Here is a 22,511-nt window from a genome sequence, read left to right on the forward strand (position 1 = left end):
GTGAAATACATTTTCAGCCCTAACTTCCCACTAGTACTACCTTAACTCAAGCCTTCATCAAGACAAGGATCCCTCTAGGTACCTCTCTCTCGAAACCTATTTAAGAATTTAGAACAGAAACAAAGTAACTGTGGGACAGCTACTGCGACCACCTATATTGTATTCGTTCAGCAACAGAATTAAACCACTTTGTTCTCCTAATTAATGAAGACATAAGTCCAGATAACATCTGCATTAGAAACTGAAGGTTTTAACAACCTGATCAAGCAATGACAAATGCTGAATGAGCTCCTAAGGAAGTTAGCAACTATAATTACTCAATCAATAAGTATTCAGTGATCTGTATGCTAAATGTTACAAAAATTATATAGAAGACTATGTAGGCATAAAGTCTGATCTTCCAGAATTACACGTAGGGTAAGAAAACAAAGGAAAAAAACCTAAAGAATTTAAGCAAGTTAAAACAAGTGCTAAGGAATTAAAGGAAATGAAGATTAAAGTTGTTTAATAAAAATGGCTTCTTAAGTATCACTAAACCTTGAAACAAACAAACCAGGTGAGTATGGCAGGGAAAGGTAACAGTCAACAACATTACTAACCCCAATCCTTTTGGATCAGAGACATTTGTAGAGGGCTAGTATAAGGTTTTATTTTTTCCAACCCTTGAAAATTCTTACTTATTCAGGACTATATATATTAAATTCTACTTGGCAAGATGGTATATACTCTTTATGGAAAACAGGTTAAATCACACTACATGAAAAGCAACAGAACTAACTACAAAACAAGACGTGATAATCTTGTTTTTAAACCTTAAATGTTCTAAGAAAATACCACATCAGAACTATTGCATCAGAATTATTTACTTTATGTAAAAGTACATAACATATATTTATATATTACATATAACTTTAAATGAAACCTCAACTTTCACAAAACATCTATCCTAAAAAACTACGGAACAAAACAATAGATTGTGGCAAAACAATAGATTTACTGAAGATTCACTTCCTCCATGAAACCAATCACCAACCTAGAGAATCATTAACATCTGGGCAAACTTCCACCTAGTGAGAGATGTATACTTCTGCATAGTTTTTCTGCTAGTGATTATAACTGCCTTTATCCCAATTCCTTTCCCTCACCCCTTATATCTAAGGGGGACGAACTCCTACTAGAGTCTTTTTAATTGTCCTTGAATTCCCACCAGCGCTGCCTTAATTCAGGCCCTCATCATGGTTCATGTGGACTACTGTAAACACCTATCTGATCTCCTCTGTCTCCACTCTCACAATCCTCAATCCACCTTCTATAGTGCCTCTACCTTTCTTCTCAAACTTTCTAAAAGTCAAATCTGATCTTGTGGTTCCCCACTAACTAGTGCAATACTTCCCCATATCTCTCTCTCTCTCAATACTTCCTGTATCTCTCTTTTACATCTATGAAATACAAATTGATATATAAGGAGTTAGAGAAACGCTGTACTAAAGTAACTTGTTTTAACTTAATTTAACCTTAACTCACAAAATACAGACCAAAGACTGAAGGAAAACCTATTAACATTTCCAATGTGCTTCAGGATTACCCTATCAGAACACAAAGGGCTTCAGCAGTGGTTCTCAAACTGTGATATAGCGTAGAGTCTTCTGTTAAGCTTGCTAAAAATAGAAATGCCCAAGTTCCACCTCAGACCCACTGAATTTGAATATCACCTAGGAATTTGGTCTAGCCATAGGCATTTGTAATAATCTCCACAATGATTCCAATGTGTACCTAAATTTGAGAACCCAAGCAGAAACCCCCCTTGCTCCATAACATACTATTAGTAGGTCCCCTGACTTTCCAAGCTGTTTCATACCTCTCATCAACCTGGGGAGTATCTACTAATCTTGAGTATTCAGGTATCACCCATTCTCTAAAGCTTTTACTCATCCTCTCTTTTGATCGCCTAAACCTTTATAAAAATAACAGCATCCACATATTTACATACAGTCCTTCTAATTCACACAACCACCCCATGAGATAGTATCCCTATTTTAGAGATGAGAAAACCAATTCTAGGACAGGGAGCTTAAGAAACTTGTCCAAAGTGACTACATGAGTTTGAACTCCGGTCTGCTGACTACAAAGCCAAGACATTTTCCATTGTTACACACAATGTCTTAGACATCACTCTGAAGTACCGACTTCATCAGTTTACACATTTGTTTTCCTTTTTAGACACAGTAAGCTCCTTGAGGGCAAGCATTAACTTCAACATTTAGTTACTCAATACATATCTGTTGAGGGCGAGAAGGAATGAAACTCAAGAACTGGGACTATTAACTATGACTATTCCTGTCTCATTTTGGAATCTTAGATAGGGTTCTGACTACACTTCTTGCTTAACAAATTTGGTCTGACCTGTAAATCTTATTGCTGGATTTTTTTATGAGACCATGTATTTCAGTGTTGTTTTAAACTACAAAAAACAGCATAGTCAGCAAAGGGAAAAAAACATTGTTCCAAAAAATTAAAATATCATTCTTACTTTACTCTCTAATAATTGGAGACTTCAAATATTGAAGTTAATCTTCGCAACAATTTCATACCACAAGAGCAGGTAACTATAACAGTGTGGTTTTAAATGACAGAAATACAAAAGGTAAAGTTGATTAATAATAGATGACATATAGAAATTGAGCACTGAATACTGACAGTTTATTCAGCAATTCACTTATGCTAAACAGTAAGCAACACTATCTTTCTCTATCACAGTATTCTTCCACATCTGTCATTTTTTGAAACCAGTAACCATTACAGGTAAGCAAAGAGCAATTAGTTAGTATACTTGTGCGTAAATGTAATGTCCTTCCTGCCTAAAGTTATTGCATCTGGTATGTAAAACATAGAACTACTTCATTTCTAATACAGATTACATAGCAAATGTAATAAACTAGCAAATTTTTTTTTTTCATTTGCAGATAATATAACATTCAACGTGCTCGAGATTATCCTAAACGGAAAATAAGAAAAAATTAGTGCTTCTTTAAGAATCTTACACTTTAATCATATCAGTTTTTGGTGCAAAAAAAGAAGTGATTACTCCTTCAACACCACTTTTAGAAATAAGTCCATAACAAGAAAAAAACCCTTCTAAAACAACGTGCTGCAGTGGAAAGCACAACCGACTAGGCATCAGGAGTCCTGGTTTTCTAGTTCTGGTTACATTACTAACTTGTTGTGTGACTTTGGGCTCACTGGCTCAGTTTTCTCATTTGTTTAAAAAAGGGAGGAGGGTGGAGGCTTGATTATCTTTAAAGTTGTAGGTCTAACTTTTGAAACACATCTGAATTGAATGTAATGATTCAAACTCCAACAGGATGGCATAGGATACAAAGGGTAGACTCCCATCAAGTTAACAATTAATCCGATAACCTCCAGAAATTGTCTAATCCTAACTTCTTGAACAAGCAGGTGTAGTCTGGCTTGACACATTTAACACTACTAAGAAAAGTTGCAAAAAGTATTGCGCTGTTGACATTTCGTTAGGTGTTTCCTGGGTTCCAGTGGCACATACTCTGTACGTTCTAACAAGCAAAGAGGGGAGAAAGGGACCCAAACAACGTTTCAACAAACCCAACCACAGTTCCACCCAGCCACCGCAGTTAAGATGCAGCCTACGAAGGCCTGCACCATCGAGCAGAACCTCCCCACCCCCAGAAGTGCCAGCAGCCAATGTAATGAATGCTTCCGTCAACAAAACACATTCCCCTTCCCACAGAACTGCTTGCTCCCAACCGGCCATCTGGGGTTGGAACAGGCCGCACAGCACCAATCTAAAAACCATTCTCGGGCCCCAAAAGGCCAAGAACTACTCGAGATTGCGGCTCCCCTACGCACGGTTATGGGGAGAGCAGCACCTCCCACCGATGCAAAGGAAAAAATCAGTGGGGAGGAGAGTAGAAACCAGGCCTGGGCGAGACTGCTGGAGAAATAAACTGTTTCTCTGCAATGGTGAGCGGCAGCATTTCCTGCCCTCGTTCTGAACCGATGCCCTCGACTTCATGCCCTCCTGAGATCAGAAAGGCGGATTAAAAACCACCTTATGGTTCCGCTTCATTCATATTTGGGCTTCCTTCCCCGACCTACACACTCCTGAAACCTCTGGCATTGTGAAGGTACTCCCAGATCGAGCGGCAGGAGGTGAAGCTACAGGGCCCAGTTTCTAAGACTAAGCAGCTCGTGCAAGAAGAAAATCCCCGTGTGGCCTGAAAGTAAAGTTTGAACCAGCTGCAAGGGCGCGGACCCGGGCCTGGCCAAGCAGGGCTCCAGGGCCGGCCTGCGGAGGTGACACTTCCCTGCTCCCGGGCAGCGCCGGGAAGCGGCGTCCGGCCGCCCCGGCCCGCACTGCTCGCATCCGGGGAGCGAGGCCAGTGCGCCGACGCGGGGCCGGGGCGCGGGCCGGCGGGAGGCCTGAGAGGCAGCCAGACCGTCCCCGCGCCGCTCCCGCCTCCTTCCCCACTCCCAATTCCCGGCCCGCCAGCCCGGCCCGTGAGGTAACGTCGGGGGTGGGACGCGGGTCTCGGCCACTGACCACACATTTCTTGCCGAGGAAGGTGAAGAGGGACTCGTTTTCCTGCGGGGTGAGCAGCAGGGACCCCACGTTGGTGACCCTCCGCGGTGGCGGCGGCTGCTGCTGGCCGGAGCTCATGGTTTCGCCGGCTGGGCTGGGCGTCCAGGGCCGTCTCCTCCAGCGAGTGGGCGAGCGCTAGTCCCCCCTCTCGGTGACAGGGCGGGAGGAGGGGAGTCAGAGGCGCAGCATCTCGCAGCTCCTCCGGCGCGGGGAGAAGGCGGCCAAGAGAAGGAGCAGCCGACCGCGGGCCGCGCCGAGAAAGAGAAGCTCCCCGCTCCCGACCGGCTAGGCTCTGGCCGGATGGCCGTTGTCCTCGGACTCCGGCGACTGCGCTAAACTCCCAACTCCTCCTCCAACCCTCCTTCGGCGGCGGCGGCGGCGGCCGCACAATCCAACATGGCAGCGGGGGCGGGCGAGACCACAGGACGCGGGACGCGGGGGAGCGCGCCGGAAACGCGCGGCTGCGGACCGGGCCCCGGGAGGAACCCCCCCGCACGCCGCGGTCGGCCCCGCCGCGCCGGCCCGAGGCCCCGCCCTTTTCCGGTCGAGACGCGGGCTGCGCGGTCAGACGCGGGGTTGCGGTTCTGGGCGTCGGAACCGGCCTCTTGACTTGTCTTTTGGGAACTCGGCCCCAGCGGCTGCCGCCTGGAGAGAGGAGGATGCTCGTCTCCTCTTTTGCAGACGTACACCTTTACGAAGCGTCAGTGCCGCCCTAGGCCCCCCTCCCCGGAATAGCTCTTATTTCTGGGGCGCGGAACCCGGATGTTCACACCGCGTTTGAAAAAGGTCTGGAAGCTGGAGACGGAAAATTGGGGAGAAGTGACGGGCTCCCTGGGCTGCTCGCCGGTTTCGGTTAGAGCCGCAGGTGCTTGGGGTTTCTCAAACTTTGTCCAGACTTCAGCAGTGGGAGTGGAGGAACAAACAGGCCTCTCCCAGTATTGTGAAAGAGAGATCTTGCTGATAGATGTTACAAAAAACAAACGCACGTAGAAAAGATTTCTACCGCCCGCCTGGTGTGTCACGTGGGGTAAATGTATTTGTAACCTTTGACTTCAACGTCTTTTCTCTTACGGGCCCTGAACACATTTTTTCCCTCTGTCTTGTGAGTTGGAAAATATTCCTTTTTTTCCCCTTCTTGCCTTTTTCTTTCTCTCAAACCCCGAAGCCCTTGTTTACTTTTTATCCAAAATGAATGTGCCCATTTCGGGATGTCAGACAGGAAAATAGATTATCTGGTTTAATCCTTAAAAGTAAATCTCAGGTTTTTTTTTTTTTTAATTTGTATGCCTCAGAATATTGAACGTTACCCAAGATAACCCCTTTTGTTCAGTAAATTAAATACTAAACAACTGTTGTAAAATGAGGTTTTGGAATAGGGAAATGATAAACGATACTACTGTGAACTATACAATAAGCATCTGACTTCTCCACTTTAAACAAATTAGCATTTATTGGATAAACTGGACCACCATGTTTGCTAATTATTCAGTTTCAATAAACAAAGAAGTTACCATCTATTAAACTTAAGACATCCATTCTATGCCAAATAAAATTTGGTAAAACGATTTGATTTTAATATCACTGATAGCTTCCAATACAAATCTCGGGTGGACTAAACAGATTGATAAACTATTATCGATGCACTTTGAAAATATTACAAAAATTTTAAATTAAAACTGGCTTTGATGAAATTAGCTAAGTAGGAGTAAATCTACAAAGGAAAATGAGATCATGTAGTCCTGGGAGTCCTCACACAAAATATGGATATTTCAAAATTAAACTTGATTAATAATGTTAAGGGAAAAAGTGATTTAAAAACAGCTGGTGGACTTTTTAGAAAATAATTGAGTTTAGAAAGGCAATAGTAGAAATGCAAACTTGGAGTTGCCTCTGGATTACAGAGCTAGCAAAATAAACCTAGAAGATAAATCAGTTTGTTTTTTCTATCAAAAGTGAGGTTCCTATAAATTAAAACCAGAGTGATAGTGGAAAGCATTACAAATTCTTGAGAAATGATAGAAGTTAGAGCCCTAATATCTTCAAACGTGTGAATCAGGATAGTAACAAGAACAGGCTTCAGATAGGCCTAAATTGGAGTTCTTTTTCTTCCACTTAAAACCTTATACGCTACCTCGTAAGCTTTGGAGGAGTTGCTTCTCCAAGTCTCTGTTTCCTCATGCGTAAAATGAAAATAATTTGTATTTAATAAAGGTATAGTATAAATAGAGATAATTATACCTACTTCAAAGTAAAATTTACCAAGATAGCATATGTAAAGTACCTGATACATAGTGGTTACTCAAATATTACTTGTCCGTCATTAACCATCGTTGCCTATGGTCTGCTCTGCCTTCTCTTAGCTAAGGGATCAAGAGTGGAGATGTATATTTTTACCTTTGTTCTAAGCCTGATACTTCGAAAACTGTCCTTCATATTTAGAACTCTATGTAATTCTCTAAATATATAATGGTGAATTTGGGGCATAATTTGTTAGGAGAATTTCTAATTAGGCTATATGTTATGTCACGTTGGCTATGTATGTCCCAGTATACCGAATAACAAAACTTTCAAAACTATAAATCTAGAGACAGAATCATAGTAGTTTCTAATTAATAAAAACTGAAAGGTAGCAATTTTTATGCTAGAATGCCAGCTTTTAAAACTTTTAGTCCACCCAACTATTTTGAAGATGGTAGAGAGAGAGATGTGGAAGAGGGCTGTAAAAAAAAGAAGCTAGGGGAGGATAAGTGAATGGACAGTAGTTATGAAATGAGGAATCTGTCCCATGCTGAGAGCTACTGGGTTCCAATCATTTCACAACCTCTTGTTGGCCTAGACTATTTATTGTTTTAATTGCTTTTTTTTTTCTTTGTTTCAGGAAAATTTTAATATTTTAATCTGTTTCCAAGTGCAATTTTCTGACTATTTGCCCTTGTTCTTTTTTCTTTGGAAATGAAGATTGAAAATTGTAACCACCATAGACATTTTTCTCGAGCCCAAACCATTTCTGTAACTCTTCCTCAAAATTTTAAATACGGCATTTTGTCTACAAAATTGCCATATAAGTTCTTATTTCCTACTCCGTTGTTATTTTTCCTTTTCTCTCGGCTTTTTCCATCCAACTCCTTGTTCTTAAAACCTGGGAAATGTAAGCGTGAACATTGCATTGGAAATATGACTTCCTTACTCTTTGGAGTATGTGCACAGGCAATATTTGGGGTTATGCCCCCTTACCATGCATACAAGGATTCTATTTTTCTGTGTTCATCCTGAGACCAGGCAGTACTGGCTGTATTTGTTTCAAAAGTTTCAGCAAGTCCTTTCTTCCTTTCATTCTTGATAGCATATCCTCTATTTGGCAGAACACAAGACATCTTTCTCTCTGTTTTCTTTGGCAAGTTATTTTCTTATCTCAAATTCTTTTTACCCAGTTTGAGAGACTGGATTTGATCCAGGAAATGAGAAGGATTCTATTTCCCTTCAACTAAGTATCTTGAAGTTTGTAAGCTAGGTTAAGAAAACTGTAGGGAGTTTATCTTCATACATATATAAAATGCGTATGCTGTATTAAAATGTTTATAAATATAACTAAGAATAAGGCAATTCTGAAGTTTAATTTCTTCCATTTGACTTTCCTTGACTCAATTAGAATCTATTCTAGTACTTTTATTTTCTTCTTTCTTTGCGATGATCCTTTGAGGTAAAGTCCTCATTTTAACAGAAAACGTTAGAGTAGCTTATTTATGGAAATGAGGGCATATTTTCAGATGCATTCCCTGCTGTTATCATTGTACTTTGCAAATTTCTCCTGTCCTCGTTCTTTGTTAATCTACTTTTCTTCTTTATAAATATGATTGTTTGTGTACTGTTACAAGTGCTCTGAAACACCCTGTTTCCCATGCTAATATTAATAGTTTAAAATGTAGTGACCCCCTTCATTGTAGGGGAGCATGGAAGGAGCTGCACGCAGGGATCTATGGCATTCAGCAGCCATTGTAGCCATAATTACTGGTACTGACATGATGCCTGATTATGGCAGAACGGAATTTTAGAGCCAACAGCAAACCTGGATACTGCAAGGGTGATGAAGGTCACTTCCCCCATGCATCCTCCAAGTGTCATGGGTTTAAAATGTTTACATTGTAAAAAAAATCCCTGCACATTTTTGTGTAAATGTTGCATATAGCAGTGTTGAAGAGAATTTGTCCTAGTACTTGTTTTCCGAAGTTAAATGTTAACTATTTTATTTTTTATCAACTAAAATCTTGAAAAGTAAGCTAGCCAGCTATTTTTCTTCCCTCTCCCTTTACAATTCATTTTGAGTACAAGCCACTTTGGGGCTTACTTTTTTAGGAATAGATAGCTTATTTACAATTCATTTTGATTTCTTATTGATGTTAATGGAAAATTGAATTCTTATTCGCGCTAGTGAATTACCAGTGATAGTTACTACCACTATATGGCCTCGTCTCCAGATACCTAATACATAGGTATCTATGTATTTATTCACATTTATTCAAGAAATGATTTGAAGAGCTAAATATGTTACAGTACCCAGGATGCCACTTACTGGTTTTCTCGCCACTGCTCTTTACCTTTAATGAATAGTCAGTGGCTCTCAGTTTAATTATTCCAGATGAGAGGGAGAAAATATTGGCTTCTTTATTATAATGTGCTCAAGGTCAATTTACATTATGGATGAGTAGGCAGCCGGGATACTTGTGATAACCTGAAGATGCCATTTGTCCCCATTACCTCACTGAAAGTATTGGGGTGAAGCATATGGTGTCCTCTACCATATAACGTTTTTTAAATCAATTTTTAGTTTTATAAAAGTTTTATAAAAGTGATCCATGCACATAATTTAAAAAATAAGATAGTACTACAAAGGTTATAACAACAACAACAAAATATGAGCTCAGTGCTTTCTTCTCTATCTCCATTTGCTCTCCCCAGAGACATCTACTTTGAAGTGTTTTTTTCTGGTATTTACATGTGTATTTCTAAATAATGTGCTAAGCTGCTGTGTATTGATTGATCAATTTAAAGCATTATCTATTAACTACCTATTATGAATAGTGAAGATTTATCTCTTAAACTATCACTCCTCCATTTCTCCTCCCTAGTATAGTTACAGCAAATGTGTTTAAATCATTATCACACAGAACAATGTGTGTTATTCTCTGAATCAAGTATTGCACTATGATTATATTTACATTCTTGTACCACTTTAATTTTGTTGGTTTTTTTCCCCCAATGAGTTCCTCAAATTTTCTTTTGCTTGATTTTTTAATTTCTTCTATATTCCTTAACAACTACAAAATCTCACCCCATCCTGTTTTGCACATAATCAAATATATCAGAAATCTGTTAGATCCACTAATGTTGTTCTTTTAATCAGAGACCTCTCTCCCAGGGCCTTCCACCATGAAATATTAATCTAGACTGTTGCTCTTTTGGCTACATGGCTGTTGTCTGGAATTCCTCTTCACCTCTTTTCTGCCCTGGGCCCTCTGTTTCTTGGATCCTTTGTTATCTGTCTTGGTTTATTCCCTTGTTTTGGTAGTGTATATCCATTAGCGGCTTCCCTAGAAAAAATGTGTAGAAAGTAAAATTTTTGAGACCTTGCTGTCATATAATGTCTTATTCTAATAGCCCCCTTGGCTGATAGTTTAACAAGGTATAGAATTTCAGATTGAAAATCAGTTTCCTTCAGCATATGAAGGTGTTATTCCATTGATTTCTAATTTTCAACATTACTATTGAAATATGATGTTATTCTGATGCTCCTCCTGTGAGTGACTTTTTATTATCTCTAGAAGTTTTTAGGATCTTCTGTTTGCTCATGGAATTCTGAAATTTGATGATGTACCATAGTGGGATCTTTTTACATTCGTTGTACTGGGAATATCAAAGGCCCCTTCTGTCTAAAAAGCCATGTCCTTTAGTACTGGAAAGTTTTCCTTTGTTGTTTTCTCATCATTTTCTCCACGCAGATTTTTCTCCTCTCTTTCTGGAATGCCTGTTGGTCAAATGCAAGTAGAAACCATACCCAAGTTTTCACTCTGGAACTGCTCCAGTGAGCCCTCATCTGTCATTGTCTCTGGACACAGACTCTGTAAATCCATTGCTAAAGCTGAGAACTAGAAACTAGAATCTCTTCTGGGTTTCTAAAAGCTGTATATTTCTGCTGCCACCCTTGCCAGAATGGAGTCCTTGTGCCACGTTGTTCTTTATGTGCTTTGAAATCACAGTTGCCAATGGGTTTGTCTGTTTAGATGAAAATCACATACCTGTGCCCTAGCTGCAAGAGAGCCTGAAATTTCAAGTTCAACCTTAGGGATCTGTAGATTCATAAGGTCAGAAATTCCCTGAACATAGGAAAGGTATTAATAGGCACTCAGCAGCTAGTTAATTCAGTTGGGAGAGGATGGCAACAGACAGTGGGAACTTTAGGACATTGAATAACTTGGGAGGAAGTCTTTTTAAAGATAAAGCAATAATATATTAAACATAAATAATACTTGCTTTCCAATTTTATCAGGGTGGTAGCATTTTTTATACTGCATTACATGCATATTACAGACTGTAAAACTTTGTCTCTAGGAAGTAAGCAGTCTTTTTACTCCATTTTTTCACTTTAGTAAGAACTAGCAAATTTTTTTTTCCTCCACATTAACTAGGTTATTTGTCCTTAGAAAGTTAGTAATGGTTGAATGGATTGATACTATAAGTTTATACACTTTGATGTCATTTATCTATGAATAGCTGTTTAGCCAATCCATTAAAGAAAATTGTAGTATGTCATTTTAATATATCATAATATGTTGTCAAAGCCAGTGATATACAGATTTACCATTTGGAAATTATAATTACTTTTTTTTCTCTTTGCTGAGGAAGATTCACCCTGAGCTAACGTCTGTTGCCAATCCTCCTCTTTTTGCTTGAGGAAGATTTGCCCTGAGCTAACATCTGTGCCAGTCTTCCTCTATTTTGTATGTGGGTTGCCGCCACAGCGTGGCCGCCAACAAGTGGTGTAGGTCTGTGCCTGGGAGCTGAACCCCGGGCCGCCGAAGTGGAGTGTGCTGAACTTAACCACTAGGCCATGGGGCTGGCCCCTACAATTACTTTTTAAATGTCTGTCTCCTCCATCAGCCTGAAGGCTCTTTGAGAGTTGGGATCATGTCTTATTAATCTTTATATCTTCTTATTCTTAATATTGAACGTATACAATATTAAATGTATATTTGTAGATCAAATGATCATTTCTGACTCAAGGAACAATATGTGAACATTTTTCATAAGGTACAAAGATAGACATGCTCTGAAATCAAGAAAACTTATAGTCCTTTTTTTTTTTTGGTGAGGAGGAATAACGCTGAGCTAACATCTGTTGCCAATCCTCCTCTCTTTGGTGAGGAAGATTGGCCCTGGGCTAACATCCGTGCCCATCTTCCTGTAGTTTGTATGTGGGATGCCTGCCACAGCATGGCTTGATAAGCTGTGCGTAGGTCCATGCCTGGGATCCGAACCTGCAAACCCCAGGCTGCCGAAGTGGAGGGCGTGAACTTAACTACTATGCCACAGGGCCGGCACCAAAAAAACATATAGTCTTGTCCAAACTCTTCCACATAGTACTAACATGTGATATTCTGAGAGTACCTGAGAGAAAATACAATATGCAGAAATCTGCCCACAACCTAAAGGGAACAGGGAGAGGGGTTGTGGCTAACAGCAGTAGACAGGAATGGCCTCTACCTCGGACAGCCCAGCAAGCTAATTGAAGTCCAGGGCACAAAGTGATTTTATTTTTCCTGAGCAGGCTTAGGTATCAGGGGCCAAGTCTGGGAGGAGAAATGTGGGGTATATTGTTAGGGATTTCTGGGGAGAATAGTTTTTAGCATGATGGAATTGCCAGAGTAGTAAATCACGGCTTGTCTTGGTCTGGGAAAGCAAGTCCACTACCAGGAGTATTAGAAACAGGTGAAAACAAGAACCGGTACAAAAAGTAGACTAGCCATCCCCAGGGACTGGGGGAGATAGACCAGTAGCTCTCAAAATGTGGCTCCCACCACTAGCAGCAGTAGCATCACCTGGGAACTTGTTAGAAATAGAAATCCTCAGGTCCCACTCTCCAGTCAGTAATGAGAATCAGAAACTGAATCAGAACTGCTAGAGGTAGGACTCATCAATCTATGTTTATAAAAGCCCTCCTAGTGATTACACTAGGCTGACCTTCAAAAGGTCATCCAAGGGATTAAATTAACCTCTACCAACAACCTCCCCCTCCCCCAGCATATAAAACATAGAGCATTATAAAGACTGTATCTGAATCCCATTCCTTTTTTGGGATGGAACTCATAAAAACCACTGGGATTTATCCTTGTTAGTTTAAAGCCTAGATAGGGTAAAATCTGTAGACACAATGTGTTCATTGTTCACATCTGGCAAAACAGCTGCTAGAGCCAACAGATTAGCTTGTTCTAATCTGAGTTCTGTTATTAACTAGCCGTGTAATCTTAGTAAAGTCACTCAACCTCTGTATTCTTCCATTTACTGATTTGTGAAATGAAAGGAATGAATTAATGATTGCTAAAGTCCTTTTCAGCTCAAAAGTATATAATCAATCTCGTATTTTTTGGATTTAAAAGACATCCAGCATTTTAAAAAGTAATGGGTAAAAAGGCTGTGCATAAGAGAATATAAACAGGGCCGGCCCCGTGGCTTGGTGGTTGGGTGAGCGCGCTCCACTGCTGGCGGACCCGGGTTCGGATCCCGGGCTCGCACCGACGCGCTGCTTCTCCGGGCATGCTGAGGCCGCGTCCCACATGCAGCAACTAGAGGGATGTGCAGCTGTGACATACAACTATCTACTGGGGCTTTGGGGGGAAAAATAAATAAATAAAATCTTTAAAAAAAAAAAAAGAATATAAACAATGTTATTTTTTCATTATTACAAATACTTGTTTGTTATAAAAATGAATATATAAGCCTTATAAGTCTGCGTCCATTGGAAGCAGGGGTGGTAAGCATTACAATCCCCTAAGCATAAAAATCCTACTTTCAATTACCTCAGCAGAAAGGAGTGAGTAATTGGTGACTATGGTTTAATGGAATTATCAATCTAATATGTATCATTTATATTCAAAACTAGGTTGTACAATACTTGATAATTGTTAAATCAGTCATGCCTCTCAATTCCCCTTGGCTAGAAGTTAATATTATTATTATTTTTTAATAGATGAGTAAAAACATTGAACACTCAAATAATTTAGCCTGAGTCAGTGGTCACATTAGAATAAGTTCCTTATTCCTTGTTTGGGAGTGATTCAGCTCAATATCTTTACTTAGAATCAGTATGTTAGAGGCGGAGAGGACCTTAGCAATTACGTAGTTCAGACTCCTCATTCACCTATGCCTGAAAACGGAAAAGGCACAAACATAGTCAGACAGACCTAGATTGAAGATCAGCTCTACAGTGGTCAAATTAACTTCACTGTACCTCAGTTTTCTCATCTGTAAAATGGAGATAATACCTATCTCATAGGATCGTTGTAGGGAGTAAAATTGAAATCATGTATGTAACAGCACCTGCTATAAAGCCTGGCACTTAATGGTTGCTCAGTAAATGGTAGCTGTTACTACTAAATAGAACTAAAGTTCAAGGATCTCCCACAAAAAACATTTTCAAGAATGTTAGATCACACTACTCAGCCATATTTATAGGTACTTTATGCATATAAATATGTATAACCTGAAAACCCTATAGAGTGTAGAACAAGTTTTAAAACTTATTTCCTAGCTCTGTTTTCTCAGTTCTTGAGTTCTCAATATCAAAAAAATATTTTGTCATCTCATCAATAATTACAAATTTGCCTATTATTTTAAGATTGAATCCCTAAATCTTAATACAAGATTACTAAATATAACTTATTGTTTAAATTATTACTATCTTTCTCCAGAATCTATTTGTCCTTCTCTAGAGATTAAAAAAAAAATCTTAATTAGTGCTTGTATTAGACCAGGTTCCCTAGAAGCAGAGCCTGAGACAGGGATTCAGGAACACATGATTTATTGAGGGAATGTTCTTCAGGAAACACTTATGAGGGAATGAAGGAAGCTGCACAGGGAAGGGGAAATAGCCACACAAATGGCGTCTCAGGTGCCTCACATGAAGTCTAGCCTTAGCCTGATCCACAAAGGATGAGGCTCTGGAGCATTAAATGACCACAGAAATGTCACCCGGAGGCAAGAGGATCAGCCTTTTTGTATGTCACTTATTACACACTCAGCTGTTGGCTTTAGGAGGAGGCAGCAGTTTGGGTGGTGGCTACTATTAGCCAAAGTCCATGCCAAATCTCTGGAGAAGGGAGCAGCTGTGAGCCATTAGCAGGCAACACTCCCAGCAGCTGGGAGCTGGGAGCTGGGTGCATGGACTTGTCAGGGGTTGGGAGAGGTACACCAATAGTGTAGTTCCTTTTGCTGGAAGGTTTCTAAATCCATGATTTTTCCTTTGCACTCACTGCATGCCAAATGATAGTTTCTAGACTTGAATGAGCTGAAATCTAGTTCACACTCTGTTAGCCAAGTCGTGGGCCCTGGCACCCAGAGGAAACACCTTTTGCAAATTCCCACAAAAGTCTTGAATAGACTAGGGACAACCCTGAAGCATAAGCTGCCAGTGAAAGCCCTCGGTAACTACTGCTCAGCAGGCCGAGGAAGGCAATACTGACAAATGTTTAAGGAAAAAGAGTACTTGGATACAAATTGTCGTTCTCTTCTTGGTCATCACTTAATCTTGATTTCACTTGCTACCAGGGATAAGTAAAAAAATGACCATTTCTTAGCCCCTAAAGCATATGGAGCTTTATATTTAGTTTAAGTTTAGATTCTTGCCTTCAGCTCTGACTCTCTAGTGCCCTGAAACTTCAGAGAAACTTGGGCAATCAAAAACCCTCAAAGGTACTTTTATTGATCATGGTCCAACTAGGAAATCATAAATTACTTTAAGTATTTAAGACAGAATGAATTTAATCCAGGAAATTTTCATAGGCAATAGGAATGCTGAAAAACCAAATAGGGGACAGTAGAAGCAGAGATTAGCAACAGTAGAAAGTCACTATAGCTTTGAGACTGGAGGGACAAAGGGAGAAGGGGGAACCAGAGTCACCTAGCAGTAGCTGGAAGCCCAGCTGGCCTATGCAGTGGAAGCTGGGACCATGGAGGCACAGTCTACTCCAGAGAGACCCTCTCGGGAAAGGGGAGAAATTTCCTGACTTCTCTCTTTCCCCATTTCTCCAGTATCCTGCCAGTGCCTCTCACTAGCCAAACTCAGCTGGAAGTCAGCTTGATTCGGAAGCTAAGAATTATACCTTGTAGGGGTCACCCCCCTACAATACAGAACAGAGCAAAGGAAGGGTGAGAAATTGGTTTGGTAGCAAATATCAGGAACAAGTACACTATTATTTGCTAAAATAGCCTTAGAAAGTTTATTTGGCCTTCTAAGTTCCCAGTCCCTGTATCTTCTTCAGAGATACATATATTTCCAAATTCATTTCCTCTTGTCTATACTTTTCCCATTTAAGGTTTCTGCGCATTCCTAGCTTTTAAATCATGTACTGATAACTGGATTCCACGTATCATCTTTACTTTTCTATATTTTCCTATAATAGATACCTACTCTTCTTCAAAAGCTGATGTCCATGACCCTGAGTAGTGATAGCCTCATTTATATTTTGTGACCTTGCCCTTCTGGCCATAGAAGATTGGACCAGGAGTGAACACCTAATGTCCACTGGGCCGATCAAAGGGATTGTCTCCTGAGATCTGGGAACCATATGTTCTAGATGTTAGTATGTGCTAATTGCATGACCTAAGGACATATAAATGCAAGGAATGTGGGGTGGCCATTTTCTGCTGTGTGCATGAAAGAATAGAAAGCAATTTGCAGAGAGAAATCAAAATGAAGCAGATTTACAGAAAGAAGCAGAGATGGGAGATCATGGGACCCTCAGAGAGGGAGACACATGGAAGAGTAGCCTGCATCTCTGCTACCTTTCCCGTTCCTAGTTTCCATCTTTTGGCAGGCCCTGTTTTACTTCCTGCTCTTGGGTTCTGAGAAATACTCCATTATCCTATACAAATTCCTCCTTTTTGGCTTATTTACGGGGGGGGGGGGGGTTGTATTACCTGCAACCAAAAGATCCTTGACTAAGATAACATTTTAAACTAATATGAACGAGTGGTTTAAAAATTAAGTTACATATATGCGTTCTGACACGTCCGTTTCTTCTTTAAGATAGTTAGGAAGATATAGATGGTGGAATAGCAGTACTTTTTTTTTCACATGGATACTCTTCATACTGAAGCTATTGTATGTTTAAGGTATGTTCAGTTAGACTGGGACTTTGAATAGATAAAAGAGGAAAACTCTAATAAGCATCGAAACTGACTTGCCATGTTGACTCAGTTCCTACATAATGATGGTATCTACATGCACGCACATATTCATGTTCTGACACACATAAGGAGAATGTGTCACCCTGTCACAATTTCTTGTCTTAAAACAGGTCCATACAACATACCAGTCTTCCTCGGGCTCTCCCAGGCACCCTGGATTTACTGTGTCATAAGGGACAATTGACAAACCACTTCACCTCAGCCTGAACTTACTAGAGAGCCTTCTTTCACCCTTGGCTCCATTCCATGACAGCACTTTTCAGATCATTGGATAAATAGCTTGAAACAAGGCACTCAATTATATCTATTGCCATAACCTTCCAAAGAGTTCCACCAAGCCTCCATTCTTGCTGGAAAGATACAGAAGGAATAGCAACATGTCCTTCATTTTGAAGGAGATGTTTTTATATGTCCGCCAGAAATGTCCCTGAAGTATCAGGTTTCTGTATTTGATGGTGTTTATCTCTCCCTAACATTCATTTATTTGACCAAGGCACCTAGATGACCTGCAACTTCCTGATCTACAGGCCATTTCAGCATGATGTTATTTTATGCTGCAAACTAGCATATCAAGTAGAACGGGAAGATGGTCTAGGAGAGCTGACTTACGCTTGAGAAATGAGCTGACTTATGAGCCCTACGATATCCTTCCAATAAATTCTCTTTTGCTTTAGTTATCCAGGGTCGGTTTCTGTTGTTTGCAACTGAAAGTGCTAGGTGATTCTGAAATTTGAACCATAAAGGTGGTTGCAGGCAACAGATCTTCAGGGAAGTTGAATTATTTGGAATTGGCTATCTGGCTGTGATGAGGCAAGAGGTAGTGAAACTGTCATTGATATTCTAAGAGTGAAATTAGCAGTGAAATAGCATTACATTGTTGCCTCTGGTTATTAAGATCTAGAATCTACTGAGATTAGAGTAAATTTTAGGGCAGGGGTCAGTAAACTATTGCCAGAGCTTAATCTGGCCTGTTGCCTGTTTTGGTAAATAAGGGTTTTATTGGAACAAAGCCATGTTCATTCTTTTAAGTATTATCTGTGAACTTTTAAGTTAATTGTCTGCTAAGCTCACTGTGGATCGCTGCTTTCAAGCTACAACGGCAGAGCTGAGTAGTTGCAACAGAAACTGTACGACACACAAAGCCTTAAATATTTACTACCTAGCCCTTCACAGAAAACGTTTGCTGACCCTTGTTCTAGATAATTGCATAGTTTTTTGCTAGCAAATCATAAAGGTATGAGGAATTCAAGAACGATGAGATAGCACTGGATAAATTAACCAGTAAGAATGACAAACTCTAGTCTGTAAATTTCTGCCTCAGAGCACAGCCCGATACTCAGAGACATTCTGTGATAATTCCGAAAAAAAAAATCTATCTCAGATAGTTATAGGACTGAGAGAGCCCCAAGTGAAGCTTATAATTTTATCCAGGGTTGCTAAACTAATGATGTATGGAGTATAGTATCTTAAATACTTTGTAATGAGATAGGAGATAACCATTAAAATCTCTTATAACAAAGAAATTCACTTATAAATTTCTTATAAGAATCGTTGAATTTAGGATGTTACTTTTTTTTTTTTTTTAACAAAACAGACAACTGGAATTCCATTCTTCAAGTGACGGTGAAGGTAACTCAAGTACCCATTAGGTCTGACCTCTCTGTGCTCACTGAGGCATAGCATTTTGCCCTTCCTAAAGCCTTCTGCGTTGCTGTAACCTTGCTCCATCAATGATTTACCTTTCTCCTATATTTTAAATATTTTCTTTTCCATTGGCTCTTTCTGATCAATGTATAAATATGCTCAAAGAACATACATTTGAGAGTATTAAAATAATTAAATTAAAATAAAACATACCTTGATTGTTTAGTTTCTAACCTGTGTCTCTCCTCTTCACAGTGAAGCTTCTAAAAAGTGTACACTCATTGCCCCATTTTTTCCTTTCTCTTTCACTCATCAAGAAATGTAAGCTTGATTCCACCCCCAACATTTCAGTGACTAAGTCCATTAATGACTTAGTAACTACTAAATCCCCGAAAACATTATTAGTTAAGTGACATGTTGGTGAATTTGACATTTTCTCTTCTCTGCAGCTTTCTACCATAAGTCAAGATGTTGTCTGTGTCTCCTGGTGATCACTTATATGATCACTCACTCTATTTTCTCTGTGGGCTCTGCATCTTAAGTATTGATCCACCTGGAGTTCTATCATTTTGCCTCTTTTCTTTGGCCTTGAATATAGTAGGAGTCTTAACAAGATTTAGTGAATAGATTAATTCTAATTTATTAATCTTATTTGTCAGCAATAATATAAGCTAGTGTTTCCTGAGCACTTACTACATGGCAGACATCGTGTTGAGTGCTTTAGATACGTTCTCATTTAGTTTAATTCTTTCTTTGTTTATGAGGTATTATTAACACCACTTTTCACATTTAAGCAACTTGCACAAGGTCAGTGAGAGAACCAGACTCAAACCTGGCTCTTTTGACAAAGAGCCTATGCCCTTAACAGTGACACTATTAATGTTTATGGCTTTTACTGTCATCTTTGTGATTCCCAAATATCTCTCCACACTATCCTGAGGCCTAGATCTATAGCTCCAATTGAGCTCTTCAAAGTCATGATGTTTGTTCTAAATCTTTCCTCTTCAAAGTCATGATGTTTGTTCTAAATCTTTCCTCTTCATGTGTTCCCTATCTTAGAGAATAACGCTGCCATGTACTCTTTTCCAATCAGAAACCTCAAAACCATCCTGTTCTGCCCTTCACCCTGTCCATGCCCTCTAATCTTCAGTCACCATATCCTGTCAATTTTGCCTACTATTAGCTCTCTATCCATCACCTCTTTTTCTTCTCTTCTGCCCATGCCCCAAGTCAGGCCATGGTTGATGGCCTTACTAGTCTTCTCCCTGTTTGTAGTCTCACTGCCTGCCCCCAATTCCACCTGTACATTCCTGCCAGGAAGCAAGTGAGAAGCTGATCATGTTACCCTCCCTACTGAAAATTCTTCAGAGGTTCCTCATTGCTTACAGGATAAGATTTAAGTTCCTCACTGTGATATACAAGGCCCTTCAATATCTATCCCTTCCAATCTATTCAGCCTCATTCTCTGGGACCTCCTTCCCCTGCCCCCAACCCCTCACACTTGATGCTCCATCAGTACTTGTAGTTGCCTAAATAGGCCACATTTCTTACACCTTACTCCTTCTGCTTGGAATGTCCTCTCTCCTGTTTCCCTAGGTTTGTCTGTGTGGCCAGCTTTCCTTTGACAATCAGGTCAAGTATTTACCATTTCTGAAGCCTTTTCTGAATTTCCCAGGTGAATTGACCCTTTTTCCTCTGTGCCCACATTGCAACTTGCATGCAATTCTATTACAGCTTAAAATGAATTAACCTTATTTGTACTTATTTGGTTGTTCACTTGACTCTGAAAAGTAACATGTATTTTTACATGTATATGTCCACATATATGTTTATTTTTCATGTACATAATCCCCCACTGGCTAGCACAGATTCTCAATAAATAATTTGTTGACTAACAATTGAAGAAACAAAATAGGAGGGAGGAAAGAAAGAGAAGGAGAAACAAAAGGAGGACTGTTGAGAGTTCTAAAGAAACTACTGCAGATTTTTTGTAGTTCTCTATCTCCTTTTCTTTTAAATAATCTTGGATCTCCCAATGCTAAATATTTGAATCATACTTGAGACTCTGTATTCACCCATGTGGATATAAATGCCAAAGCCACCCTCTGTGGCCAGGTAAATTCCTTCAAAATTCTCCTATCTTCATTGGAAGATCTTTTGCCAGGTACCAGCTTCTTCTCCAATCTTACTTCCTTTTCATTGACACTCCTGATACATAACAATCTCATAACCAAAATTTTCTTTTGAAAGCAGTAATGACTGTTAATGATAGAAATCCATTCAATAGTAGTACTGGATTGCCCAGGAATGATATATTATATTTAAATTGTCTGTCTGAATATATTTCTACTGCAAAAATGCAACATTAAAGACTTAGAAGCTAAACATTTTGAACATTTTTATTCATCCTTCAAAATATATATTAATCAAAAAACTTGTCAATTTCTCAAGGAAAAATTAATAATATTTTTCTGGATGTCCTTGCATTTTGTTTCTTTTGAATTAACAAAGGTACAAATGAGAGATAAAGAAAACGAATTGTTACTCTGAGGGTGAAGAAAAATGATCACCAAGAGGTGATGTTACCTATATAGAACAATATTATTTTCTAAGCAATTTGGGGCAGGGGTAGGGAAGAGGGACCATGTCAGTAGAGGTAAAGAGAGAAATTGACAGTATACAATTCTTAGGGATTTTTGCAAGTCAGGGGTATTGGGTATCTGCTCATTCTATGGGAAATGTAGTAAGGAAGGGACCTATGATCTCTAATATTTTGGCCTTAATTCTCTTCTTAGTCTTCATAATTTCTCAGAAGTAATATCTGCTAATGAAATAGTTTGTCTTTTCAAAACTAATCAAAAATAAATTTGAGAAATATTCATGCAAGTAAAATAAAAAATAACTTTTAAATGTTTAAATTCTCAGAAACTAAGGCTTAAAGGAACAACTGCTTGTGCAGTCCATCTTTCTGTAGTCAGCGTTTCTTCAACTAATTCCCTACCAAAACAGTGCAGGTCTTTATCTTAGTCTTCATATTTATTTAAGACAAGGCTATGACTGAAACTATTTCATACCTAAAAATAGCAAACAATATACTCTTCCTGCTTCCTTCCAATGTACTCTTCCTATACTTCCAAAGTATAGCAAAACATTGTCCCGGGGAGCTTTATTCTCTGGATATGTGCTGTCACTCTCTCCTGTTAGGTCAGGTTTCATTTTTCATTGTTTTACCCTTCTTAAGCTATTTTAATTTCCTTCCAAAGATATGCTTTCCAAGGCCAACTCCTGATGTTTCTCCCATTTGCCTGTTGCTTTTGTTCCAGTTTATTACTTATTCTTCCTTCGACAAATAGATTCTTAAGTTTCTCACTCTCCAACTTCAATTCCTAAAGTTCCTAATTGAAAAGGCCTACTAAATTTGGATTTCTAATAACTTATATTCTGTTCTGAGGGACATTATGTTAATAGCTTACCTATTTTGAGAAGGTTCCTAATTGTAGTTGCTACAGAACTCTATGAATTACAAAAAGCCTTTTCTTTTTGTCATCAATAATAGTTTCCTTTTGTTCTCTTGATTTTCAAAGCATGAGTCTGTCCTTAATTAGAAATATAGAACACCCATACTTCAAAACCACCTCAGACAGCATAAACTATAATTTTTTGCTATTCAGCTACTCTCAAAACCCAGTAAGAGATGTGGGATTAGAGAAGTTTTCAATGGGAATGCTCTCCATTGAAACCCCTAGGTAACCTAACTTTTATTTTTGTACTAAATTAGATCCCTGGAAGGCTG

The 22,511-nt window shown here is 39.4% G+C and overlaps 2 protein-coding genes across 2 annotated transcripts in view; one reads left to right on the forward strand and one right to left on the reverse strand.

Annotated features, from left to right (window-relative positions):
• Positions 1-4,720, reverse strand: part of WASL (WASP like actin nucleation promoting factor) — a 69,269-nt gene extending 64,549 nt beyond the window's left edge. The window contains exon 1 of the mRNA XM_004418738.3: positions 4,577-4,720. Within this exon, the coding sequence (XP_004418795.1) occupies positions 4,577-4,693 (117 nt within the window). The 5' untranslated portion in view covers positions 4,694-4,720. The remainder of the gene's footprint in view (positions 1-4,576) is intronic.
• Positions 4,721-5,013: 293 nt separating this feature from the next.
• The window catches only part of LOC101401271 (hyaluronidase Ccc Hy-4-like), a 70,816-nt gene continuing 53,318 nt past the window's right edge, over positions 5,014-22,511 (forward strand). The window contains exon 1 of the transcript XR_015552062.1: positions 5,014-5,401. The gene's annotated coding sequence lies outside the window, so the exon portion shown is untranslated. The remainder of the gene's footprint in view (positions 5,402-22,511) is intronic.

The sequence above is a fragment of the Ceratotherium simum genome, chromosome 1, assembly GCF_057802395.1.
Source record: "Ceratotherium simum simum isolate JZ-2026a chromosome 1, ASM5780239v1, whole genome shotgun sequence".
In the NCBI taxonomy this organism is placed as follows: Eukaryota; Metazoa; Chordata; class Mammalia; order Perissodactyla; family Rhinocerotidae; genus Ceratotherium; species Ceratotherium simum.